At 39.3% G+C, this 20,943-nt stretch overlaps 1 protein-coding gene across 8 annotated transcripts in view; it reads left to right on the forward strand.

Moving 5' to 3' along the window:
• ENAH (ENAH actin regulator) overlaps positions 1-20,943 on the forward strand; it is a 195,388-nt gene that overhangs the window by 167,436 nt on the left and 7,009 nt on the right. For 3 of the 8 annotated variants that reach the window (XM_036900853.2, XM_036900927.2, XM_057507813.1), the window contains 8 exons: positions 5,585-5,835; positions 7,742-7,852; positions 9,778-10,100; positions 10,900-11,042; positions 11,207-11,264; positions 12,086-12,134; positions 15,720-15,786; positions 18,470-18,532. In XM_036900853.2, coding sequence (XP_036756748.2) covers positions 5,585-5,835; positions 7,742-7,852; positions 9,778-10,100; positions 10,900-11,042; positions 11,207-11,264; positions 12,086-12,134; positions 15,720-15,786; positions 18,470-18,532 — 1,065 coding nt within the window. The remainder of the gene's footprint in view (positions 1-5,584; positions 5,836-7,741; positions 7,853-9,777; positions 10,101-10,899; positions 11,043-11,206; positions 11,265-12,085; positions 12,135-15,719; positions 15,787-18,469; positions 18,533-20,943) is intronic. The other 5 variants (XM_036901054.2, XM_036901151.2, XM_057507810.1 and 2 more) reach the window with 3 other exon arrangements.

Raw genomic sequence — 20,943 nt, forward strand, 5'->3', positions numbered from 1 at the left:
TGTCTTGATTAGTGTGGCTTTGTAGTAGAACTTGCAGTTGGGAAGTGAGAACTCCCCCCCACCCCACCCCTTTATTCTTCTTTCCCAGGATTGCTTTGGCTATTCGGGGTCTTTGGTGGTTCCATATGAATTTTAAAACTATTTGTTCCAGTTCATTGAGGAATGCTGTTCGTATTTTGATAGGGATTGCATTGAATTTTTAGATTGCTTTAGGCAGGATGGCCATTTTGAGAATATTAATTCTTCCTATCCAAGAGCATGGGATGAGTTTCCATTTGTTAGTGTCCTCTTTAAGCTCTCTTAAGAGTGTCTTGTAGTTTTCAGGGTATAGGTCTTTCACTTCCTTGGTTAGGTTTATTCCTAGGTATTTTATTCTTTTTGATGCAATTGTGAATGGAATTGTTTTCCGGATTTCTCTTTCTGCTAGTTCATTGTTAGTGTATAGGAATGCAACAGATTTCTGTGTATTAATTTTGTATCCTGCAAATTTGCTGAATTCAGATATTAGATCTAGTAATTTTGGAGTGGATTCTTATGTACAGTATCATGTCATCTGCAAACAGTGACAGTTTGGCTTCTTCCTTACCAATCTGGATGCCTTCTGTTTCTTTGTTTTGTCTGATTGCCTTGGCTAGGATCTCCAGTACTATGTTGAATAACAGTGGAGAGAGTGGGCATCCCTGTCTTGTTCGCGGTCTTAGAGGAAAAGCTTTCAGCTTCTTGCTGTTAAGTATAGTGTTGGCTGTGGGTTTGTCATATATGGCCTTTATTACGTTGAGGTACTTGCCCTCTATACCCATTTTGTTGAGAGTTTTTATCATGAATGGATGTTCAATTTTGTCGAATGCTTTTTCATCGTCTATGGAGATGATTATTTAAGAGCATGTTGTTAAGCCTCCATGTGTTTGTGATCCTTTTTGTTTTCATTGTACAATTTATTTCTATTTTTATACCTTTGTGATCTGAGAGGTTGGTTGGTAGAATTTCCATCTTTTTGAATATACTGAGGCTCTTTTTGTGGCCTAGTATGTGGTCTATTCTGGAAAATGTTCCATGTGCACTTGAGAAGAATGTGCATCCTGCTGCTTTTGGGTGTAGGGTTCTGTAGATGTCTATTAGGTCCATCTGTTCTAGTGTGTTGTTCAGTGCCTTTGTGTCCTTACTTATTTTCTGTCTGGTTGATCTGTCTTTTGGAGTGATTTTTGTGTTGAAGTCTCCTAAAATGAATGCACTGCATTCTATTTCCTCCTTTAATTCTGTTAGTATTTTTTTCACATATGTCAGTGCTCCTGTGTTGGGTGCATTGATATTTGTAGTGGTTATATCCTCTTGTTGGACTGACCCCTTTATCTTTATGTAATGTCCTTCTTTGTCTCTTGTGACTTTCTGTTTTGAAGTCTATTTTGTCTGATACAAGTACTGTAAGACCTGCTTTTTTCTCCCTATTGTATGCATGAAATACCTTTTTCCATTCCTTCATTTTTAGTCTGTGCATGTCTTTGGGTTTGAGGTGTGTCTCTTGTTAGCAGCATATAGATGGGTCTTGCTTTTTTATCCATTCTATTACTCTTTTTCTTTTGATTGGTGCATTCAGTCCATTTACATTTAGGGTGATTATCGATCGATATGTACTTCTTGCCATTGCAGGCTTTGGATTCGTGGTTACCAAAGGTTCAAGAGTAGCTTCTTCACTATCTAACCGTCTACCTTAACTCACTTATTATGCTATTATAAACACAGTCTGATGATTCTTTATTTCTCTCCCTTCTTTTTCTTCCTCCTCTACTCTTTATATTGTAGGTCTTTTATTCTGTACTCTTTTGTCTTTCCCTTGACTGATTTTGTGGGTAGCTGACTTTATTTTGCATTTAAGTTGGTATTTGGTTGTTTTACTTTCTTTACCGTGGTTTTATTTTCTCTGGTGCCATCTGTTTAGCCTTAGGAGAACTTCCATCTAGTGAAGTCCTTTTAAAATACACTGTAGAGATGGTTTGTGGGAGGTAAATTCCCTCAACTTTTCCTTATCTGTGAGTTGTTTAATCTCTCCTTCAAATTTAAATGATAATCTTGCTGAGTACTGTATTCTTGATTCAAGGCCTTTCTGTTTCATTGCATTGAATGTGTCATGCCATTTTCTTCTGGCCTCTAAGGTTTCTGCTGAGAAGTCTGATGATAGCCTAATGGGTTTTCCTTTGTAGGTGATCTTTTTTCTCTCTCTGGCTGCTTTTATTATTCTGTCCTTGTCTTTGATCTTTGTCATTTTAATTATTACATGTCTCGGTGTTCTCCTCCTTGGGTTCCTTGTTTTGGGAGATCTTTTGGCTTCCATGGTCTGAGAGACTATTTCCTTCCACAGCTAGGGGACGTTTTCAAGAATTATTTCTTCAAATACACTTTCCAACCCTTTTTCTCTCTTCTTCTGGTACCCCCATAATGTGAATATTGTTCCATTTGGATTGGTCACACAGTTCTCTTAATATTCTTTCATTCCTAGAGATCCTTTTATCTCTCTGTGCCTCAGCTTCTCTGTATTCCTGTTCTCTGATTTCTATTCCGTTATCAGTCTCTTACACCTCATCCAGTCTGCTCTTAACTCCTTCCATTGATTGTTTCATTTCTGTTATCTCCATCTGGATTTCATCCCTTAAGTCTTGCGAATTTTCTCTAGCTCCATCAGCATGCTTATGACTTTTATTTTGAGTTCTTTTTCAGGAAGATTGGTGACTTCTGTCCTACCAGGCCCTCTCTCTTGGGTTTGAGGGATTTTGGACTGAACAAGGTTCTTCTGCCATTTCATGGCAATGGAGGTGACTGCCGGCAAGTGGCGTGTGTGTCAGCTGGGAGAACAAAGTCCCTTCCTGCTTGCTGGTCACCTTGCCCATCTCTGCTGTCTGTGCTGGTCAGCTGCACACAGGGAGCAGCCTCTGGGTTGATCCCCTGAGCTGCTTGGACAGGGCGGCCCTTGGGACTACCTCGGGCACTTGGCAGGGGTCACAGGCAATTGGCATGTGTTCTCCTGTCAGAGCACCACCCCTTTGTGGTTTCTGGACTCTGTGCCAGTCTGTGCTGCCTGTCTCGGGCAGCCATACACAGGAAACAGCCTCTGGGTTGATCCCCTGAGCTGCCGTGGATGGGGCAGCCCTCGGGATGCCCTAGGGCACTGGCAGTAGTTGCAGGCGTTCAGCACGTGTTTGCCACCAGAACAGAGCCCCTACATGCTTCTCAGTCCCAGCACCAGTTTCCTCTGCCTATTCTGGTCAACCGTGCGCATGGGGCAGCCTCTGGGTTCATCCCCTGAGCTGCTGTGCTTGAGGCGGCCCTCGGGATGGCCTAGGGCAGTTGCGGTGGTTACAGGCGATCAGCAGGTATTTGCTGTGAGAACAGAGCTCCTACGTGCTTTCCAGAGTCTGCGTCGGCTTCCTCTGCCTGTGCTGGTCGGCTGCACGCAGGGGGCAGCCTTTGGGTTGATCCCCTGAGCTGCTGTGGGTGGGCCGGCCCTTGGGATCGCCTAGGGCACTGGTGGGGATCGCAGGCAAGCCACGTGTTCACAGCTCGAATAAAGCCCTTTTGTGCCTTCCGGACTCTGCACTGGTCTCCACTGTCTGTGTTGGTTGACTGGCGGCAGGGGGCATCCTCTGGGTCTGGGCTGGTTAGCCACACACTGGGAGGAGCGTCTGTGTAGTTGCTGTGGGTGGGGCTGCTCCCCGGTTGCTCTGCAACAATGGCTGATCAGCTCGTTCGCTTGCAGTACAGTCAGGGGGGAATGAATGGCAGACCGTTTATTGCTGTGAGGGGCTTCAGTGCTGTGTTGCCAGCCAGGGGGTTAGGGCGCCTGAAGTTATGGTTATTTAGCAGTCCTGTGCTTCCACTCCCTCCCCACTCTGATTCTTTTCCTTCTGCTGGTGAGCTGGGGTGAGGGAAGTGTTCAGGTCCTGCCGGGTCACAGCTTTGTATCTTACCCTTTTCGTGAGATGGTGAGTTCTCGAAGATGTAAATGTAGCCTGGCTGGTGTACTATATCTTCTGGTCATTCTTTTAGGAATAGTTGTATTTGCTGTATTTTCAAAGTATATATGGTTTTGGGAGGAGATTTCCACCACCCTACTCACTCCGCCATCTTTTTGAGGAACCTCCATACTGCTTTGCACAATGATTGAACTAGGTTACATTCAGGAACAGGTTTTTAATGATGAGAATCTCCTGTGTGGTTGATCTTTTAAGTTTAATAAAACAATAATATTGAGAGGCTAGATCTTAGCATAAGGGGTAAATTTGACAAACTGATTTTAAAATTTACCTATCAGAGGCTAAATGTCTGAGAATCATCTAGAAAAAGAATAAAAAAGAAAAGTAGTAAGGATGGATGCACATGCACCCTGCTCAGTATTAAAGTATATTTCAGATAGGAAAGTGCCAAGACACTGGTGCCATGTGTTACTTGTACAATGAAAATTTGAAGTTAATTTTTTTAGGAAGGAATTTCTATATAGGAATTTTTTCATTAAGAGATTTAAAAAAGACTTTGTCTTTAAAGTTGTATATTCTCAGTTATTTGGAACATTCATTCATTTGCAGCACTTTATTCATGCACAGTACATTGTGAAATGGGACACTAGTGTAATATGCTGATGCAGTCAGCCAAAAATGATCCCAGTAAGAACTTACTTTCATCTCTGAGAAACTGTAGGTCTCTGTCTGAAGTAGCCTTTGCTCACGTGGTGGGAGAGATGTTGCTTATATGTTCTATGTTGCTTTGTGTTTGAATCAGAAATATGGTTCTGTGGGTTCCCTGTAAAAGAAACAGGGTTTTTGTTTGTTTGTTTGTTTAATTTTGGTATCATTAATATACAATCACATGAGCAGCATTGTGGTTACTAGATTCCCCCTATTATCAAGTCCCCAGCACATACCCCATTACAGTCACTGTTCATCAGTGTAGTAAGATGCTATAGAGTCACTACTTGTCTTCTCTATGCTATACTGCCTTCCCCCTAATCGTAATGCCCCTTATTCCCCTTCTCCTCCCTTTCCCTCTCCCCCTCCAGTACCTTTCCCTTTGGCAACTGTTAGTCCATTCTTGGGTTCTGTGATTCTGCTGCTGTTTTGTTCCTTCAGTCTTTGCTTAGTTCTTATGCTCCACAGATGAGTGAAATCATTTGGTACTTACCTTTCTCTGCCTGGCTTATTTCACTGAGCATAATACCCTCTAGTTCCATCCATGTTGTTGCAAATGGTAGGATTTCTTTTCCTCTTATGGCTGACTAATATTCCATTGTGTATATGTACCACATCTTCTTTATCCATTCATCTACCGATGGACACTTCGGTTGCTTCCATTTCTTGGCTATTGTAAATAGTGCTGCGATAAACATAGGGGTGCAGATGTCTTTTTGAAACTGGGCTCCTGCATTCTTAGGGTAAATTCCTAGAAGTGGAATTCCTGGGTCAAATGGTATTTCTATTTTGAGCTTTTTGAGGAACCTCCGTACTGCTTTGCACAATGATTGAACTAGTTTACATTCAGGAACAGGTTTTTAATGATGAGTAGCCACAGCTGCATATAAAATTTTTTATAAAAATTTCAGGCAACTACAAGAACAGCAACGGCAAAAGGAGCTGGAGAGGGAGCGGCTGGAGAGGGAAAGAATGGAGAGGGAACGCGAGCGGCTGGAGAGGGAGCGCCTGGAGCAGGAGCAACTGGAGAGGGAGAGACAGGAAAGGGAGCGGCAAGAGCGGCTGGACAGGGACCGTGAGTGGCTGGAGCGGCTGGACCGCGAGCGGCAGGAGCAGCTGGAGCGGGAGCAGCTGGAGCGGGAGCGCAGGATCCCCAGCGCCGGTAAGCAGCCCGGCCCTGCACTGTCGGAGATGATGGGTGACCCCTTGCAGGCCTGTTTGAGATGCTTGGGAAGCCATAGGATTGGAAATTGTGGGAAATGCACAGCAATTGCTACTTCAACATTTCCTTTTTCTCTCTGTATTGCTTCTATTGCTTGGAGACTTACAGAAAGCTCTTGGAAATTTTTATTCTGGCATTCTAATTCTTAGAGCTCCCTGTAAATTGACTAGAAAGCATAAGTGTGTTTCCATGGGAAATTTTTTATATTGGAACTTGGAATAGATTTCTCTTTTGAGATTGCCTGAATTGTCCTGAGTACTTTAGTGTTCAAGAAATTTGCCTGATTTTGTTCATAAGTTTCTGAAAGAGGAATTAAAAACAATAGGTGAAAAATATGCTCTCTAAAACTATTAATTTAAATACATTATAGTTTTGTGAAAAAATTAGTGACCATTACTAAATCTGATGGAACTTATTGAAAGACAGAAGGCCTGTTTGAGATGCTTGGGAAGCTTTACCTAGCAGGAGCTAAATGTCTGAGAATCATCTAGAAAAAAAGAAAAAAGAAAAGAGTAGTAAGGATGTATGCACACATACTCTGCTTGGTATTATAGAAGTATATTAAGGGATAAGCTGTGACTGCAAGTGTGAGACATGTATTAACATTATAGTGGAATTAATTTTTTGTTCCATATGGCCTGTATCAAAGTTTCAATGTAGGTTGATTAGATACTAGTTAATTGGTTTGTTGTTTGAGTTAGTTCATTTGTTTTAACTGCCTAATTATTTCCTGGGATTGTCATCAACAAAGCAAAACTTTTCCATGAATAAACTTTGACTAGGGAATTCCTAGCCCTTTATAATAAACTTTTTGCCACTTTCACTCTTTGTTTTAAGAAAGCAGCTAAACTTACTCTTCCATTTGTGGTCCTATTCATGTAATTAAATGGACTAAGTAATGAAAATCAAGATACTACAATTTTCTTGTAAAGGATAAGCTAATCAATTTAATTTATCAATATACTTAGGAGACTAAAAGAAAATTTATTTCGTCCTCTTCTGAATTTCAGAATGTGTTTATAGTTAAAACACTCTCGGGTGAACTCAGCTGTTTGCACATGTGCTTACTTCTCTAGTACTAACTGTAGTCTGCATTTGTACATTTGTCTGAATGCTGGTTTTGTGGCTTTACTAGCTCCCTTTTTCTCTCTCCTTTTTTATCCTGTCTTTGCTGCCGCTTCCCACCTCTGTCCAGCTTCATCCTCCGACAGCTCCCTGTATAGCGTGCCACTTCCTGAGCAGGCCAGTTGCCAACCTCCTCCAGCACCTACTGTGCCCTATGCTGGAGTCATCTCCGCTCCAGTGTGCGCTGCCACTCCTGATTATGCTGTAGTGACCGCTTTGCCAGCTACTTCCACACCCCCTACACCACCACTTCGACACTCAGCGACACGTTTTGCGACATCTATAGGTTCAGCCTTCCACCCCGTTCTTCCCCATTATGCTACAGCTCCTCGTCCTCTGAACAAAAGCTCTCGACCTTCTTCTCCTGTGAACACACCCTCTGCTCAGCCTCCAGCTACGAAGCCCTGTGCCTGGTCTACTTCCAATTTCTCCCCCCTCCCTCCATCTCCTCCAGTAATGATTAGCAGCCCCCCAGGCAGAGCTGCTGGCCCAAGGCCTGTCCTCCTCGATAGTGTTTCTTCTCCTGCGCCCCCAGTGCCTGCACCACCAACGGCCCCCAGCGGGCTGCCTGACTCCGTGGCATACCCAGTGTCTCCGCCACCGCCTCCACAGCCTTTCCTCACACCACTGTCACACTGTGGACTTCAGGCCTCTCCTCCAAGTACCCCTAATGCCTCAACTCCCTCATCCAAGCCTAGTGTTCTCCCTTCTCCCTCTGCAGCTGCCCCTGCCTCTGTGGAGACTCCTCTAAACTCTGTGCTGGGAGACTCCTCTGCTTCTGAGCCAGGCTTGCAGGCAGCCTCTCAGCCGGCCGAGACTCCAGCCCAACAGGGTAAGGCTCCCATCGTTACATCTAATGACTCATCACTTGAAAATAGTGTATGTCAGCAACTTTAGGTGTCTAGGAGGGTGGGTGAACGGACAGTTTTATGCCACAGTGCCATAGTTCCGTACTTTAAATCATTGAAGTAGAAAATAAGTGGGGTTTTTCTGTTGGGTTAATTGCATTTAGCAGATCAATATGAGGAATTTCCATGTTGAATTAGATTTTGGTATCTTCTGCAGTATCATAATTCTCCAACTATGTTTCCCAGTACTTAAGGGCCTCCATGATGCATTTCTTTGAAATTTTGCTAGGGAAACATTACTTGACACATTTGTCTACACAATAAATATATGATCTATCTTGTTTTCCTTTAACTTCTGGGAAACTTAGAGATTATATTTAGTGCCCAACTATAATCATTAAATAGATCATCCGAGAGTCTCATGGGACAGTTCTGATCTGTACCCTGTTTTGTTTGGCCTCTCCTGTATTAGGCCTTCCATATTAGACTGACAGAAATGGTGCCACCCAAACCCTACAGAGCAGCCTCATTTTGTACAAGGGGTGGAGCTGATGGCAGGCTTGATAAATGCTCCAAAGGGTTCTGTGGTCCAAAATTAGATGAAATAAGGAGCTGAAGGGGTAGAGAGAAGAGAATCCTCTCCAATTATTGTCGCCTACCCCCGATCCCCAAACCTTGCTATCCTGGTAACTGGGGAGAGGGCATAAGTTCTAAATGTGGGTTATTTGTAAGTAGAGAAAGACCTCGTTCTGTAAGCAAATAAGATGCTTAGCAACCTTTTTTAAACAAAAGAAAGGCTCAGTGAGAATACAGGAAGGAATATGACAGCATATTTGTACTTAAGAGGAAACAGTTTTATACCCTGGATTTAAACACACCACTTTTTAAAAATCTTAGTTTTTAAGATAAGTAATACTTTTATCGCTGTGTGTATATTTTTCCTGTTGGTTTACCAGATTTACTTCAACATTGAGCCAGGATTCTAGTATTTGCACTGTAGTGTCCCTGTGACAGTGATGCTGGACTAGAGGCAGAGACAGGCAGCCCGGGACTCTGAAGGCTTCTTTGAGCAGTTTACGTTTTCAGCTGTTTAACTACTCAAAGACGGCACTGTCAAAAAACTTACCATCCAGTGTGCAAATTGCATCTTACTTGACCTACAACACCCCTTTCAGCCTTAAGGGAGGTCCTGCTAGTTCGTTTTTCTGATATGAAATAAGCTCTTGTTCACACCCTTTATGATTTTTTAAGATTGGGACATTTCTCTCTTACCCCCTGACTTACAAGCTTTAAAAAAAAAATCTTCAAATTCTATACCATCTAATTATTTCTGATAGTTATTTTGCAGCTTCACTTTTTTCTAGAAGATTCCTTTATCTCCCTGATCTCAACTCTGTAATTGGATTTAAGTGTGGAATGTTTTTGAGATACTGAAGCCTGGGATCCACCCTGTCTTTCATGTCCTTAGTCCAGCCAGTTTGGCTTTCGATAAACAAGTAAATATATGTCTTCATTATTGTGAATTTATTGTCTCAACACTCAGGGTTTACACATGTTATTTTGGGTCTGTTGATTCATATAGTACTGCCACTGTATACACTAGTTTGTTCTCTCAAGGACACTACCCCATCCCAAATTTTGTAAGCATTTATTTACCACATCCCCATGAACAAAAAGCCCTAACATCTGATCAGTTAATAAAGCTCTAACACTGAGCAGTTACACGTTTTAGCTTTTTAGTACTGATCTGGACTCTATAAACACTGCAACAAATCGAACTCATTAATACGTAGTAAATGTTTGGGTCAGTTTAATTTAGCAGGGCACTCCACCATACCTTTCCACAGGAGGCAGTGGCACTGGGCGGTGCCGTTTGTTGATGGCCTTATTTGACGTTTCTTTCTTTCAGGCATTGCCTCGGGACCCCCTGCACCTCCCCCGCCTCCCCCGCTCCCCCCAGGCCCCGCCCAGGCACCCTCCACACTCCCGCCTCTCCCGGCCCCACCCCCGCCCCCACCCCTGCCGGCCTCAGGGCCCCCGCCTCCCCCGCCACCGCCCCCTCTTCCTAATCAGGTGCCCCCTCCTCCGCCTCCGCCTCCGCCTCCGCCTCCGCCTCCCGCCCCTCCCCTCCCGGCGTCTGGATTGTTTGCGGGATCAGTGTCTGAAGACAATCGCCCTTTAACTGGACTTGCAGCCGCAATTGCTGGAGCGAAACTTAGGAAGGTGTCACGGGTAAATGCATTTCCAAGTTACTGTATTTTTTACATATGTCTTAGGCTTTCTCAATATCTAAAATACTGTATTTACTGTATTCTAATTTTACAAACCTTACGTTACTAACTTCATTGATTAAAAACTTCAAATAATATAAGGAGTTTCTGTAAGCCCATCACCCAGATTCAGCACTTACTAACTTTTATCGTATTTGCTTCATTCCTTCTCTGTGTTTTTCCATCTACATACACACATTCACACTCTTTTTTTTGGTCTGAATTGAGAGAACTATCAAAGTCAGGAAATTTATTTGATGGAATACTTACTCAGATTTCATCTATTGTGCAGTATTGTCTTTTATGGCAGTTTTTTTATAGTCCACGATCACCTGTTACATTTAGTTGTTATGTCTCTAATTTACTTTAATCTATAACAATTCCTTCATCTTTTTTTCATGACACTGATGTTTTTGAAGGCTACCGAACAATTATTTTGTGATCATCCTGCAGTTTGATATATCTGATGTTCCCTTAAGATTACATATGGGTTATGCATTTTTTAACACGAAAGTAATATATCCCTCTCAGTATATCACAAAAGGACACATGTGTGATACTGTTTTATCCCATTATTGGCCATTAATTTTGATAAAACATTCACTGATAGTTATTCACTTAAATGGTTCTTAAGATTTAAAAAATAATACTTACGTATTTTTATTGAAATTAACGCAGATGCATCCTTCTGTTTTGAGTATTGTATACTAATAAATGTAGGAGTGCTTAACCGAGGAGTTGACTGTGTACATTCTCATTAGATGGAGGATGCCTCTTTCCCAAGCGGGGGGAATGTCGGTGTGAATTCAGCCTCACTGAAAACAGACACTGGTCGTGGGAATGGACCCCTTCCCTTAGGGGGTGGTGGTTTAATGGAAGAAATGAGTGCCCTCCTGGCCAGGAGGTAAGTGACAATTATGTGGTCATACCCAGAATTTAGAGGATTTTGTTGATTTTTTTTTTTTTTTTTTTTTTTTGCAGATAATTTGACTAGATGCAGTTCTTCCCTTTGGGAGTAGTCTTTATACTAAGAGATTTTTTAAAAAATCAGATTATCCTTCTTTCTAGGAGAAGAATTGCTGAAAAGGGATCAACAGTAGAGACAGAACAAAAAGAGGACAAAAACGTAAGTTACTTAAGATGGTCTGCTGCCCTGAAAATGTGAGGGTAAGGTTCAAGCTCAACTCATTCAGTAATTGTGTCAAAGATTGATTTGAACTACACTTGCTTATTTTTAATTCTTCAGATATTTTAAATGACTTGTTTTGAGCATTTTATAGAAACCTTTAATGGCTTTTTTAGTTAAGATGGGTTGAATGTGTAGAGCTGTGGGGAAAGCTCTGAAATTTAAACCTGTAGAGTTTGATTATGTACCTAAACCTGTTGAGTTTGATTATGTACCAAACCTACCATTAAATGAGGGAATGACCTTTACTAGGTTTTAAAAAATCTCTTAGGGTCTCAGTTTCCTTGCATTTAAAATGAAGGAATTAGACTAAATCAGTGATGTTTAGATGTTTCCCTTAGGAGCTGTGATTATTAGCAGTGCCTCTTAAGAGTGTGACCTTTATGTCTTTCTCCCCAATTCATTTGCCCAAACTCAACTTTATCTGTTCTATCTATTAGTGTTTAATGAACAGTATAATTGTTCTCTCTGTTATCTGGCCTTCTTTGATGCCATCCCTCAAGTCCCCATCTCATATCTGGCTTAGTAACATCAGCTAGTGCCATGCTTAGGGAGAACATGAGGGAAAGGATCCATGGGAAACAGAGGAGGGGATGGCTAGGAGGCTGAGAATGTGTGAGCTAGCCTGGAAGGGAGGAAGGATTGGTGAAGGGAGGTGGGGAATGGATGAGAGAATATTAGAAATGGAAGTAGATGCCAACTCCATATAACGGGTTTCTAGTAGGTGTGGTAATCATTAATATGTATTTCTGTATGTTCAGGAAGATTCAGAGCCTGTAACTTCTAAGGCCTCTTCAGCAAGTACACCTGGTAAGTTCAAGAGATATATTTTAACCTTTATGAACTTTCTCTAAGTATTAATACCCCTCAGTTAATAATTCCCCATTTTCCCATGGTTTGGCCAAGTGACTGCCTCCTCACTGAAATGTTCAAATTCCTTGTTTATATCAAAAGCACTGACTTTTTTCCTCTGCCTTTTGTGATCCCAGAAGCAGCTGTTAATTTCTTTCTGATATTGGGGGATCCATTAAAACTCAAAGTTTTTTTCTGACGATATTTTCTTTGAAAATCGTAATTTTCACAGATTCTATGTATATTGCTATTGATATGAGGTTATTCAGTAAAATAAGGGGAAAGTACATTATCAGATGGTAGGGGAACATTTTAAATTGATTCTTAAAGGTAAAGATTAAGTAAGCATGTAGCTAGTATTGAAGTCTATTTCAAAACATTCTCAAATGGAGAAAGTTGTCATTTTAACCATTCATAAGGAAAAAAGCTTCTAGTTTCTAAGGTTAAAAAGAAAATCTCCGTAATGCTTTTGTGAAATGTTACTGAATTCAGTGAAATTTTTGACGTTGAAAAGTCTTGGGCATAGAATTATTACTTAGAATGTTAACAAAATATACTTCACTGGAGGTACTTAGTATAATATCCATGATTAGAATATGACAGTGTTACATTTTACATGTGTCTTCATATTTGACTAAAAGACTTAGAGTTAGACTATCCGAACACTTTATCTAATTTGGAATAAAGTAACATAAATAAATTTGATGATTTTGATGAATTAAGATCTAAGTGATCTATAGGACACCATTATAGAGAAACTTCTGCATTAATTCCTACATATTTTGATTGGGAGATTACCAGCTGCCTCTAGAATTCCACTCACTAGAAATCCTAAAAAGTTTTTGTTTTTGTGATTATAATCCATTTGTGGAAAAAAAATCTCATTCTTACTGAATAGTGGCTGGTCAAGTCTGATGGCTCTCTACAATAAATATTGGGACATTGTATATTGTTTTTCCTCTGTTAGGACTCAAATCAGTTTATTACCTTTATTAAAAATCTTTGGCTATAATACCTTTGTCTTTTACTGTATAGCTTTATTTTCCATAAAGCCAAAATTAATATATATGCTGTTTAGAAGACTGTAGGTATTTTATAATTCAGGGTCACAGAACCTTTTAGAATTTGTAAAGGGCTATGAACCCAGGGAGGGAAATACCATGTTTTATATAAGTTTGCTTATAATTATAAAATATTTATGAATTCCCTGAAGGTTTTCCATGTACCTCAAGTTAAGAATGCCTTCTCTAATATATAGGTCCTTGTTTAAAATACAGGAAACTAAAGCATGCATCTTGCATGTGGTGGTGTGTGTGTGTGTGTGTTTGCATTCATATATGTAAAGGATTCGTCCAGAAGGACTGGTGGCTTCCCTTTTCACTTGTTTCACTCAGGTTTGTTCTTTTTCTAAATTGGCATGTGTCAGACACTTGACAGGCCAAAAGAAAGTGAAAGATAAAGGTGCCCTCAGCACATGAAACTCATGGGCCAGCTGAGAAGATGAGATACACACAGCGAAAAGTTAAATGTTTAACATCCACATGCTGACTGTTAAATAATATGTCAACAGGTGGAGATTGTATAATTTGGAGTCACCTGGGTCATCTTTGTAGAGAATAATGACATTTTACTGTACCTTGAAGGACACTGAGTTTGGCTGACAGTAGGGTAAGGGGTGGTATTCAGGAGTTGGCGTAGCATGAACAAATCTGGAGAGTGGGCGATAAGTAGGAAGAGACAGGAAATATGAAGTGGACTGGCCTAATCAGAATGGAGAATTCTTTCTGTGGAGTATTGGGGGAAAAGGTTGGAAGAGCTAGTTAGAACCAGAAAGCCTTTTAAGAAAAGGTCAGGAGTTTAGACAACCCTACAAGAGTTGAGTGGACAGCCAGCTGAAGCTGTTTTAGGGACATTAAAATGGCAGTTGTCATAGTGTGGCAGAAATTGGGAGTGACTGAGATAGGAGACAAGTGCCGGTAAAGATCCAGCATTCCCAGGACCTATTAAGGGGACCCAGCCTCCTGAAACGGACCTGGAGGCCCCAGAGAGGACAGCCTCACCACCTGCAGAGCCAGACTGACCCACTCTTCCTCAAAACTGGATGAGCTCTTTAAAGATGAAAAGGAAGTTCGGGTTTGGTTGATGGAGAAAGGACCTCAGCCAGCTGCTACATAGTAGCCCTGTCATCTTATCATGGTGGCATTGTTTCCTCAACCTCTCCACCTGCTGCCTGCCTCTTTGTTGATAATATCCTGGTGACCATCTCCCTGCCCGATCAGTTGTCCTTCCATTTGGTCCAGAATTCCCTCTGTTCGCCTACTCTCGCAAATGTCTCTTGGGTTTTTCCGTCTCTCCGAACCTCATCTGATAATTGAGTATCCCCTGGCCAGCTCTGTGGCCATCCGTGTGGTGGTTGGAAAGAATGTGTTAGCTGCTGGAATACGAAAGAAGGAATAACAGAGTGTAATTAAAAAAGGAGGCACTGGTGATTGTTTACAGGAAGTAAACAAGGTGAGTGGTGACCTTGGGTTTCACTGTAGGTGGATGAATGCAACAAATGCAGGAAAAAAGCAGTGGTCTCAAGGGAGAGGTTAAGTTTAGTTTTTGCACATGTATCATTCGAAGAGAAGACAATTTACCTCAGTAAGAAGGTGCAGAAACCCGTTGATTTCAGGGCCACAGTGGCACTCGGAGCAGTTTCCTGGTTAAAACTATAGTGAGAGCCCGACTGTGTATTCATGCTCTTCTCGTGTGGCCCAGGTGTTTTCTTACAGGACACGATTCCACCCAGTCATCTAGTGAGGCGCTAGTAGTGGCACCAGTGAGTCATCCCTGATTAGAAACCAAAGCACAGTAGACTGCTGTCCAGTGAGTCAGTCCAGGCTATCTTTTTAAATAAGGGCTTAGAGTGAACTTACTTATATTTAGCTGGAATTATCTGCTAAGTCCCAAGAATTGATTGATTGAGGTTCAAGAAAGTATAGTCGAACTGCATGATTCTGAAATTTATTTACAGTTTGAATTTTTTCCCAAGAGAACTATTTGAATTTAGATTAAGTAGTAAAGTAATTAACACATTTAAGCTCCTACTTTTTGTTTTACCATTGCTGCTAAAAATAGTTAAAAATAGTATAGCTATAATACTATCCCATTCTAATAAATTTAAACTATCCTTATTAATTTATACCGTTTATTCTAATAAATTAATTATCTTACCTTTATTCTTGTTATTCTACCTTTATTAGAGAAACATCTTACCATCTAGTATATAGAATTTATAGTATTTTAGACTCAGTAATATAAGTTTTCCTGGGGAAACTTGTCATACTTGCTTATTAATTTCTTTCCATTTTAAGGTCTGAAATTGTAAAAACTAGAATCCTTACAGATTTTAATTGAAGTTCAGAATCGAAAATAAAATTTTTATTTATCTATGTTGCTACATAAACACATATAATAGTGTTCAGTATTCTGTTACTTGTTTTACAATAACTCTGGGACCACATTGGATATTTAATAACTTAATGTTCTTTATTTTTAAAGAACCAACGAGAAAACCTTGGGAAAGAACAAATACAATGAATGGCTGCAAGTCACCTGTTATCTCCAGGTATCAGGTTTTTTTGTAAGTTTTATATTGTATGTATATCTAAAAAGAAGTTAGCATCTATCTATATTTTTATTGTAAAAAAAACGCAAATGGTAGATTTGAAATTGTACAACAGAGCAAATGAAACACCTATAACCCCTACCTGTTGGACACCCACTGGGCCATGTCATATTTTCACTAGTGACTGACTAAAATCTGCTCTGCACCAGTTTGTCTGAAATTTTAAGATAGTTTTATTCCTCACAGTTTTTTTATTTTGAAAAATTCAAAATTATAGGAGAGTTGAAAGAATAGTAAGTACATACTTAGCAGTTGTTAAAATTTTGCCACATTTGCTTGGCCTCTTTCTACACATCCACACTTTTTTCCATCTTGATAGTTGGAAAGCAGTTTACAAATTGGCTGTTTCACCCTGAATACTTAAGTGTTTTCTCTGAGAAGAGAACATTCTCCTAGCAGCCCCAATGCCGTTGTCACTCTTAAAAAATTGAGGACTAAACAACAATTTTATGTAATATGGTCATGTGTCCCCATTAGTCCCAGTGATGTTCTTCATTTTGTAAATGTAAATTTTGAAAGAAAGTTTTATGTTTTACACTGAAAATCAATGGAGAGAAAGGACTGCAATGTTTGAGAGTCAGCAAAATAAAACCTAAAATGTTGAATTTGTAAACTAGAAAGATTTGTTTCTCTCAGTCGGAATTGCTAACTATAATCAGATTAGAAAAGATAGTGCCCAGAAACAAGATTACTTAATCTGTGTTTCTACAAGTGACTGTGTGAGGGCACAGTCAAGCATTGTCAGCATTCCTTAGCGAGGCAGACTGGATTATCATACCCAACCTAAATCACAGGTCTTGAACATAGATGAAACTTTTTCTTGGTTTATTAGACAAGGACTTATATATTTAAAGGATTTATGTTTTTTCCCAGAAATGTATGTATCTAGACACTTTTTGCCTTTTCTTTCTGTGCAATTTGCCTTATTTTTGCCTTGACTCTAATTATAGAAACCGAATTGACAAAAATACAAGGTTAGACCTTATGTTGTCACAAATCTGTTCTGTGTTAGCTTCATCTAAATTTACATTTGCTTTTTTGTGTATGGTCGTTTCTGCTAGTAGGAAAGATTTGGTGATGACACAATGAAGCTCCACTGAAGCTTCTAGTTTCTAAGTGACTACAAGGTGAATGTATTTGATTTTAGAAGAAAATGTAGGCATTGCTTTTGGTGGACCTGTTTTTCAAGAGTGGGAAAATTGCACAATTACTTTTCTCCCATACCTAACTCACGTGTACTAATGCAGCTTTAGTAGTTGTTACAGATTCTCTTCAGTAGCACATTATGAAGCCTCATTTATCAAGTGCACATCAGAGAACAGAACTTCTACATCCTTTGAGGATGTAAATTGTGCCGTGAAGAATTCTTTCTCCTCTTTGCCGCCACTCGCAGTCCCTTCCTCATGATAGGAATCCCACAGTGAGCTTGCCCAGAGCTAACCCTGAGCCCATGGCAGAAGGCATATCTTAGAAGGAACTTGTACAGCTCTCCAAATGGAATGTATTCCTTGATATATTTGGGTCCATTTAGTGAAAGAAAAAAATGTTCTCTGAAAGATTTCTCAGACTTCTAAGGGAAGTGCAATGAGTGTTCTGAAGGTCACCATTTAAAAAATACTTTATATGGATTGATGGCATATTGGTTCTGTTACCCATATAGTGTATTTTAATCATGTCCTGACTTGGGTGGTTTTCCTCACCTTTCCCAAAATAGGAATTCTGAAACATGTAATTATTTCCTGGCCACTCAGATACCCTTTGATAGATGTGATTCAGCCAGTGATATGTTTACCTTAAAGTTTCACTGCAAGCAGTTTTAAACAATAAAAAGTTTTAAAAATATTTCAAAAGACTTAACTATCCTGCTTTTCCTCTTAAGTTATCTCCCATGTTCCTTCGGAAAGCAAGCACATTGTCCGTTTTTAAGTGCCTCATTCTTGCACGGTAGGGAGAGTGCCTGTTTCTCGTCTGGATGTCCCTGTCAAAGCATGTCAGTAGTCAGCTGATTTGACCCCTGTCCTGTATGAGATGTTGCCATACGCTGTGTTTAGTGGGTGAACATATCAGAGAAGAAGAAGCAGGAATGTTATCATTAGAAATGCTTTGAACTGTGACTGTAGTGTAACATTGGAGAGTTTGTGATTCTTCTGTTGTTTTTATTAAGAGCTCACGATCTGTGTTCAGGATGGAGAAAAAGCCTCCTGAGGCTCCTGAGAAGAGTTAACTTTGTGTACTTCAAGCCTCAGTGATCTCTACTGTGCTATTCATTTGAGTCTGTAGCTTTATGTTCACCCTAATAGAAATGTCCTTGTTTTTGAAAATTGTTGAATCTTTGTGTAGGTAAATTTTACTGTGTCTACAATCTATAAGAGTAGCCGTTGCATAATGATTTTTTTTGTTCTCTGTAATGGTCAAGCAAGCAGAATATCCTCACATAACTAGGTTTAGTCTCCAAGTATCTTCTTTTTTTTTATAAATGATTATCTTAAAGGTAATGGACTCTTCTGGTTCTTATTTTGTTTGCTATGACTAAAACCTATAAAACAGTAACATAATGAGAATTATTTTTAAAAGTTCTATTTATTAAAAGTATACCCCTTTAAATGGTTTTTCCCCTTCATAGACGGGATTCTCCAAGGAAAAATCAGATTGTTTTTGACAACAGGTCCTGTGATTCATTACACAGGTATCATCCTGATGTGACTTTGTGATATGAGACTTAAATAACATGTTCAGGATAGGGCTGAGCTTTTTCTACATGGATTGGTAATCACCACAAGGGAGGTACTTATAGAAAGATTGAATCTTGTGTATTTAGCTTTATTCACAATACTTTTTAAAAAATTCTAGATTTTAATTAGAAAAATAAATAGTATTCATTTCCCTGCCATCACTTTATAGTTGGGTTAGGATAACTATAAATGCTAAAATAAACATCAGAAATACTAGAATAGGAATCTTGGGCCATACGTATTTTATCTTGGCTGGTTGCAGCTTTTGCATTTTCTTTTAAAAGCTATTCTCTTATAAGTGTGACACAAGGCTTTTACAAAATGGGATGGAAGATTCTGTAGTCTGTTTCCTAGAAAACTTTGTATTGTCTTTAACAACCTAACATCTAACATCCAATGGATTATTCATTTTCTAGGATGAGTCCTCCTATTATACCATTTTTTTAAAACTAAGAAAACTTAAGATATGAAACATGTATTTGTTTCTTATTTAAAAATCAACACTGTTAAAAATGTCAAATTGCTTAAGCTATATTTAGAATTAATTTGGCAGAATAGGGACTTAAATATAGTTATTTAAATATAGTTATTGGCAGGTGTCTAGAGGCAATACTCTCATTATAAGGGAATAAAAACCTCTGAGAAAGCCTCATATTTTGTTATCAGTTATGGTAAAAAAGCCATAGGTTAGAAATAACTAAGATAATACCCATGTCACTGTAGGCATCTATTTTTTTTAAATGTACATCAGGTTTCCTGGGAACTTAAATTGAGTAGTGGGTCATCTATGGCAGCCAGTAAGGAGGTCTGTAATCAGACTTTATTTGCCAAATTGTTACTTGCTGAAATTATTTTTATGGGACTGATGATAAAAATATTTGAAAAGTTTGTCAACCAGTGAAGTCTGTATAAAGTGTTTATATTACAATAGTGAAATCATTTTTCCTGCTTTTTTTGAAGTGGTTTACTTGTTCTGACCCAAAAACTTCTTTAGAAAATTTGCTGGCACGTAGAAAAACAGCATTTAACAGTGAGATTGTGTGTTGTGACTCTTCTCGGTTATCTTGCTGTTTTCACACATAGTGCCCCTGGGATAATATTGTTGGTAAACCTTTTCTTAAAAAGTGGTGATTACTTATTTCCTTCAGTATGAAAAGTTCCCCCCTTTAGTTAATTATGGTGGTGGTGGTGGATTGCATGTCAGCATGAATTAAATTTCTTTAAATTGCATGTTTCCACAGTTGTTTATTATATAACAACATTAATCTTTTTGCATTGTTTAGTAAATATGAATATATTCATAACATACCGTCACCTAAGTAATAGACTGTAGTTAATTGACATGAATTTCAGGGGTGTTCATTATATAACTTAGGGAGAAAATAATTAGCTAGTTGTGGCACTTAAATGTGAAAAGTGAAAGAAAAGCAGAGTGATTAGAAGTTTAGTTCTGGAGAGCAGGAACAGATCACATCAGTGAATGAAATGCACAGTGTCAGCCTTGAAGAATGTGCACTGGGCCAGACTATGCTGAGCACTGGGACCTGCACACAGTGGGTCTCATGTGTTGTAAGTGATCATGGAATTAAGGAGTTTCCTCAGCAGAGTAAAAAGAAGCTTTATCAGGTAAATCTTCCTCATCCATAGTGCCTAGCTCAGAGCATATTTGATGAAATTTTCTGAAAGTTACACTTTTCCTTGTTCATATAAGCACAGTGGCAGATACCTAATAAAATTAATTAGCTTCATGACAACCTTTTAACAGTCATGTTTGATATTAAAGCAGTTAACTCAGTATTTCATCTTCACAGCAGTGTTTGAAGTACAATATGCTTTATAAGAATTAGATTTCTAACACTAAAAGTTATTTTTAATTTGAATTGAAACTGCAAAATTGAAAGACTATGACTTGACTAGTGGCTTTAATTTGCATTGATTTGTGACCCTTAGAGAGTGGCTTACTATACTGAACCAGAAGGTAGAGGGGTGCCCCATTAAAACGCTAGGTTTTCCTCTTAGGATTCTCTCACTGCCAGAATGGGAGAGGGAGCCATGAGCTGATTTATTTGACATTGAAACTTTTTTTCTTAAAATACATGTAATCCCTGAGATTTATTTTTTGATATAATATTCGTACTTTGATTCTTGAAAATGGAATAGAATATTCAAAAAATCATCCTTACAAAGATTTTTTTCCTCACAAACCATGGCATGGAATTTATAAACTGACTCATATTAGAGTAAAACACTCAAGTATATATTTTCCCTTCCATTGGTTTGCCAGATACTTAATAGATAATGATGCACAGTTTCAAACAGAGGAAGAAAACAGGGTTGTGTTACACAGGCCTTGGATGCTGAAGCT

The sequence above is a fragment of the Manis pentadactyla genome, chromosome 9 (assembly GCF_030020395.1).
Source record: "Manis pentadactyla isolate mManPen7 chromosome 9, mManPen7.hap1, whole genome shotgun sequence".
In the NCBI taxonomy this organism is placed as follows: Eukaryota; Metazoa; Chordata; class Mammalia; order Pholidota; family Manidae; genus Manis; species Manis pentadactyla.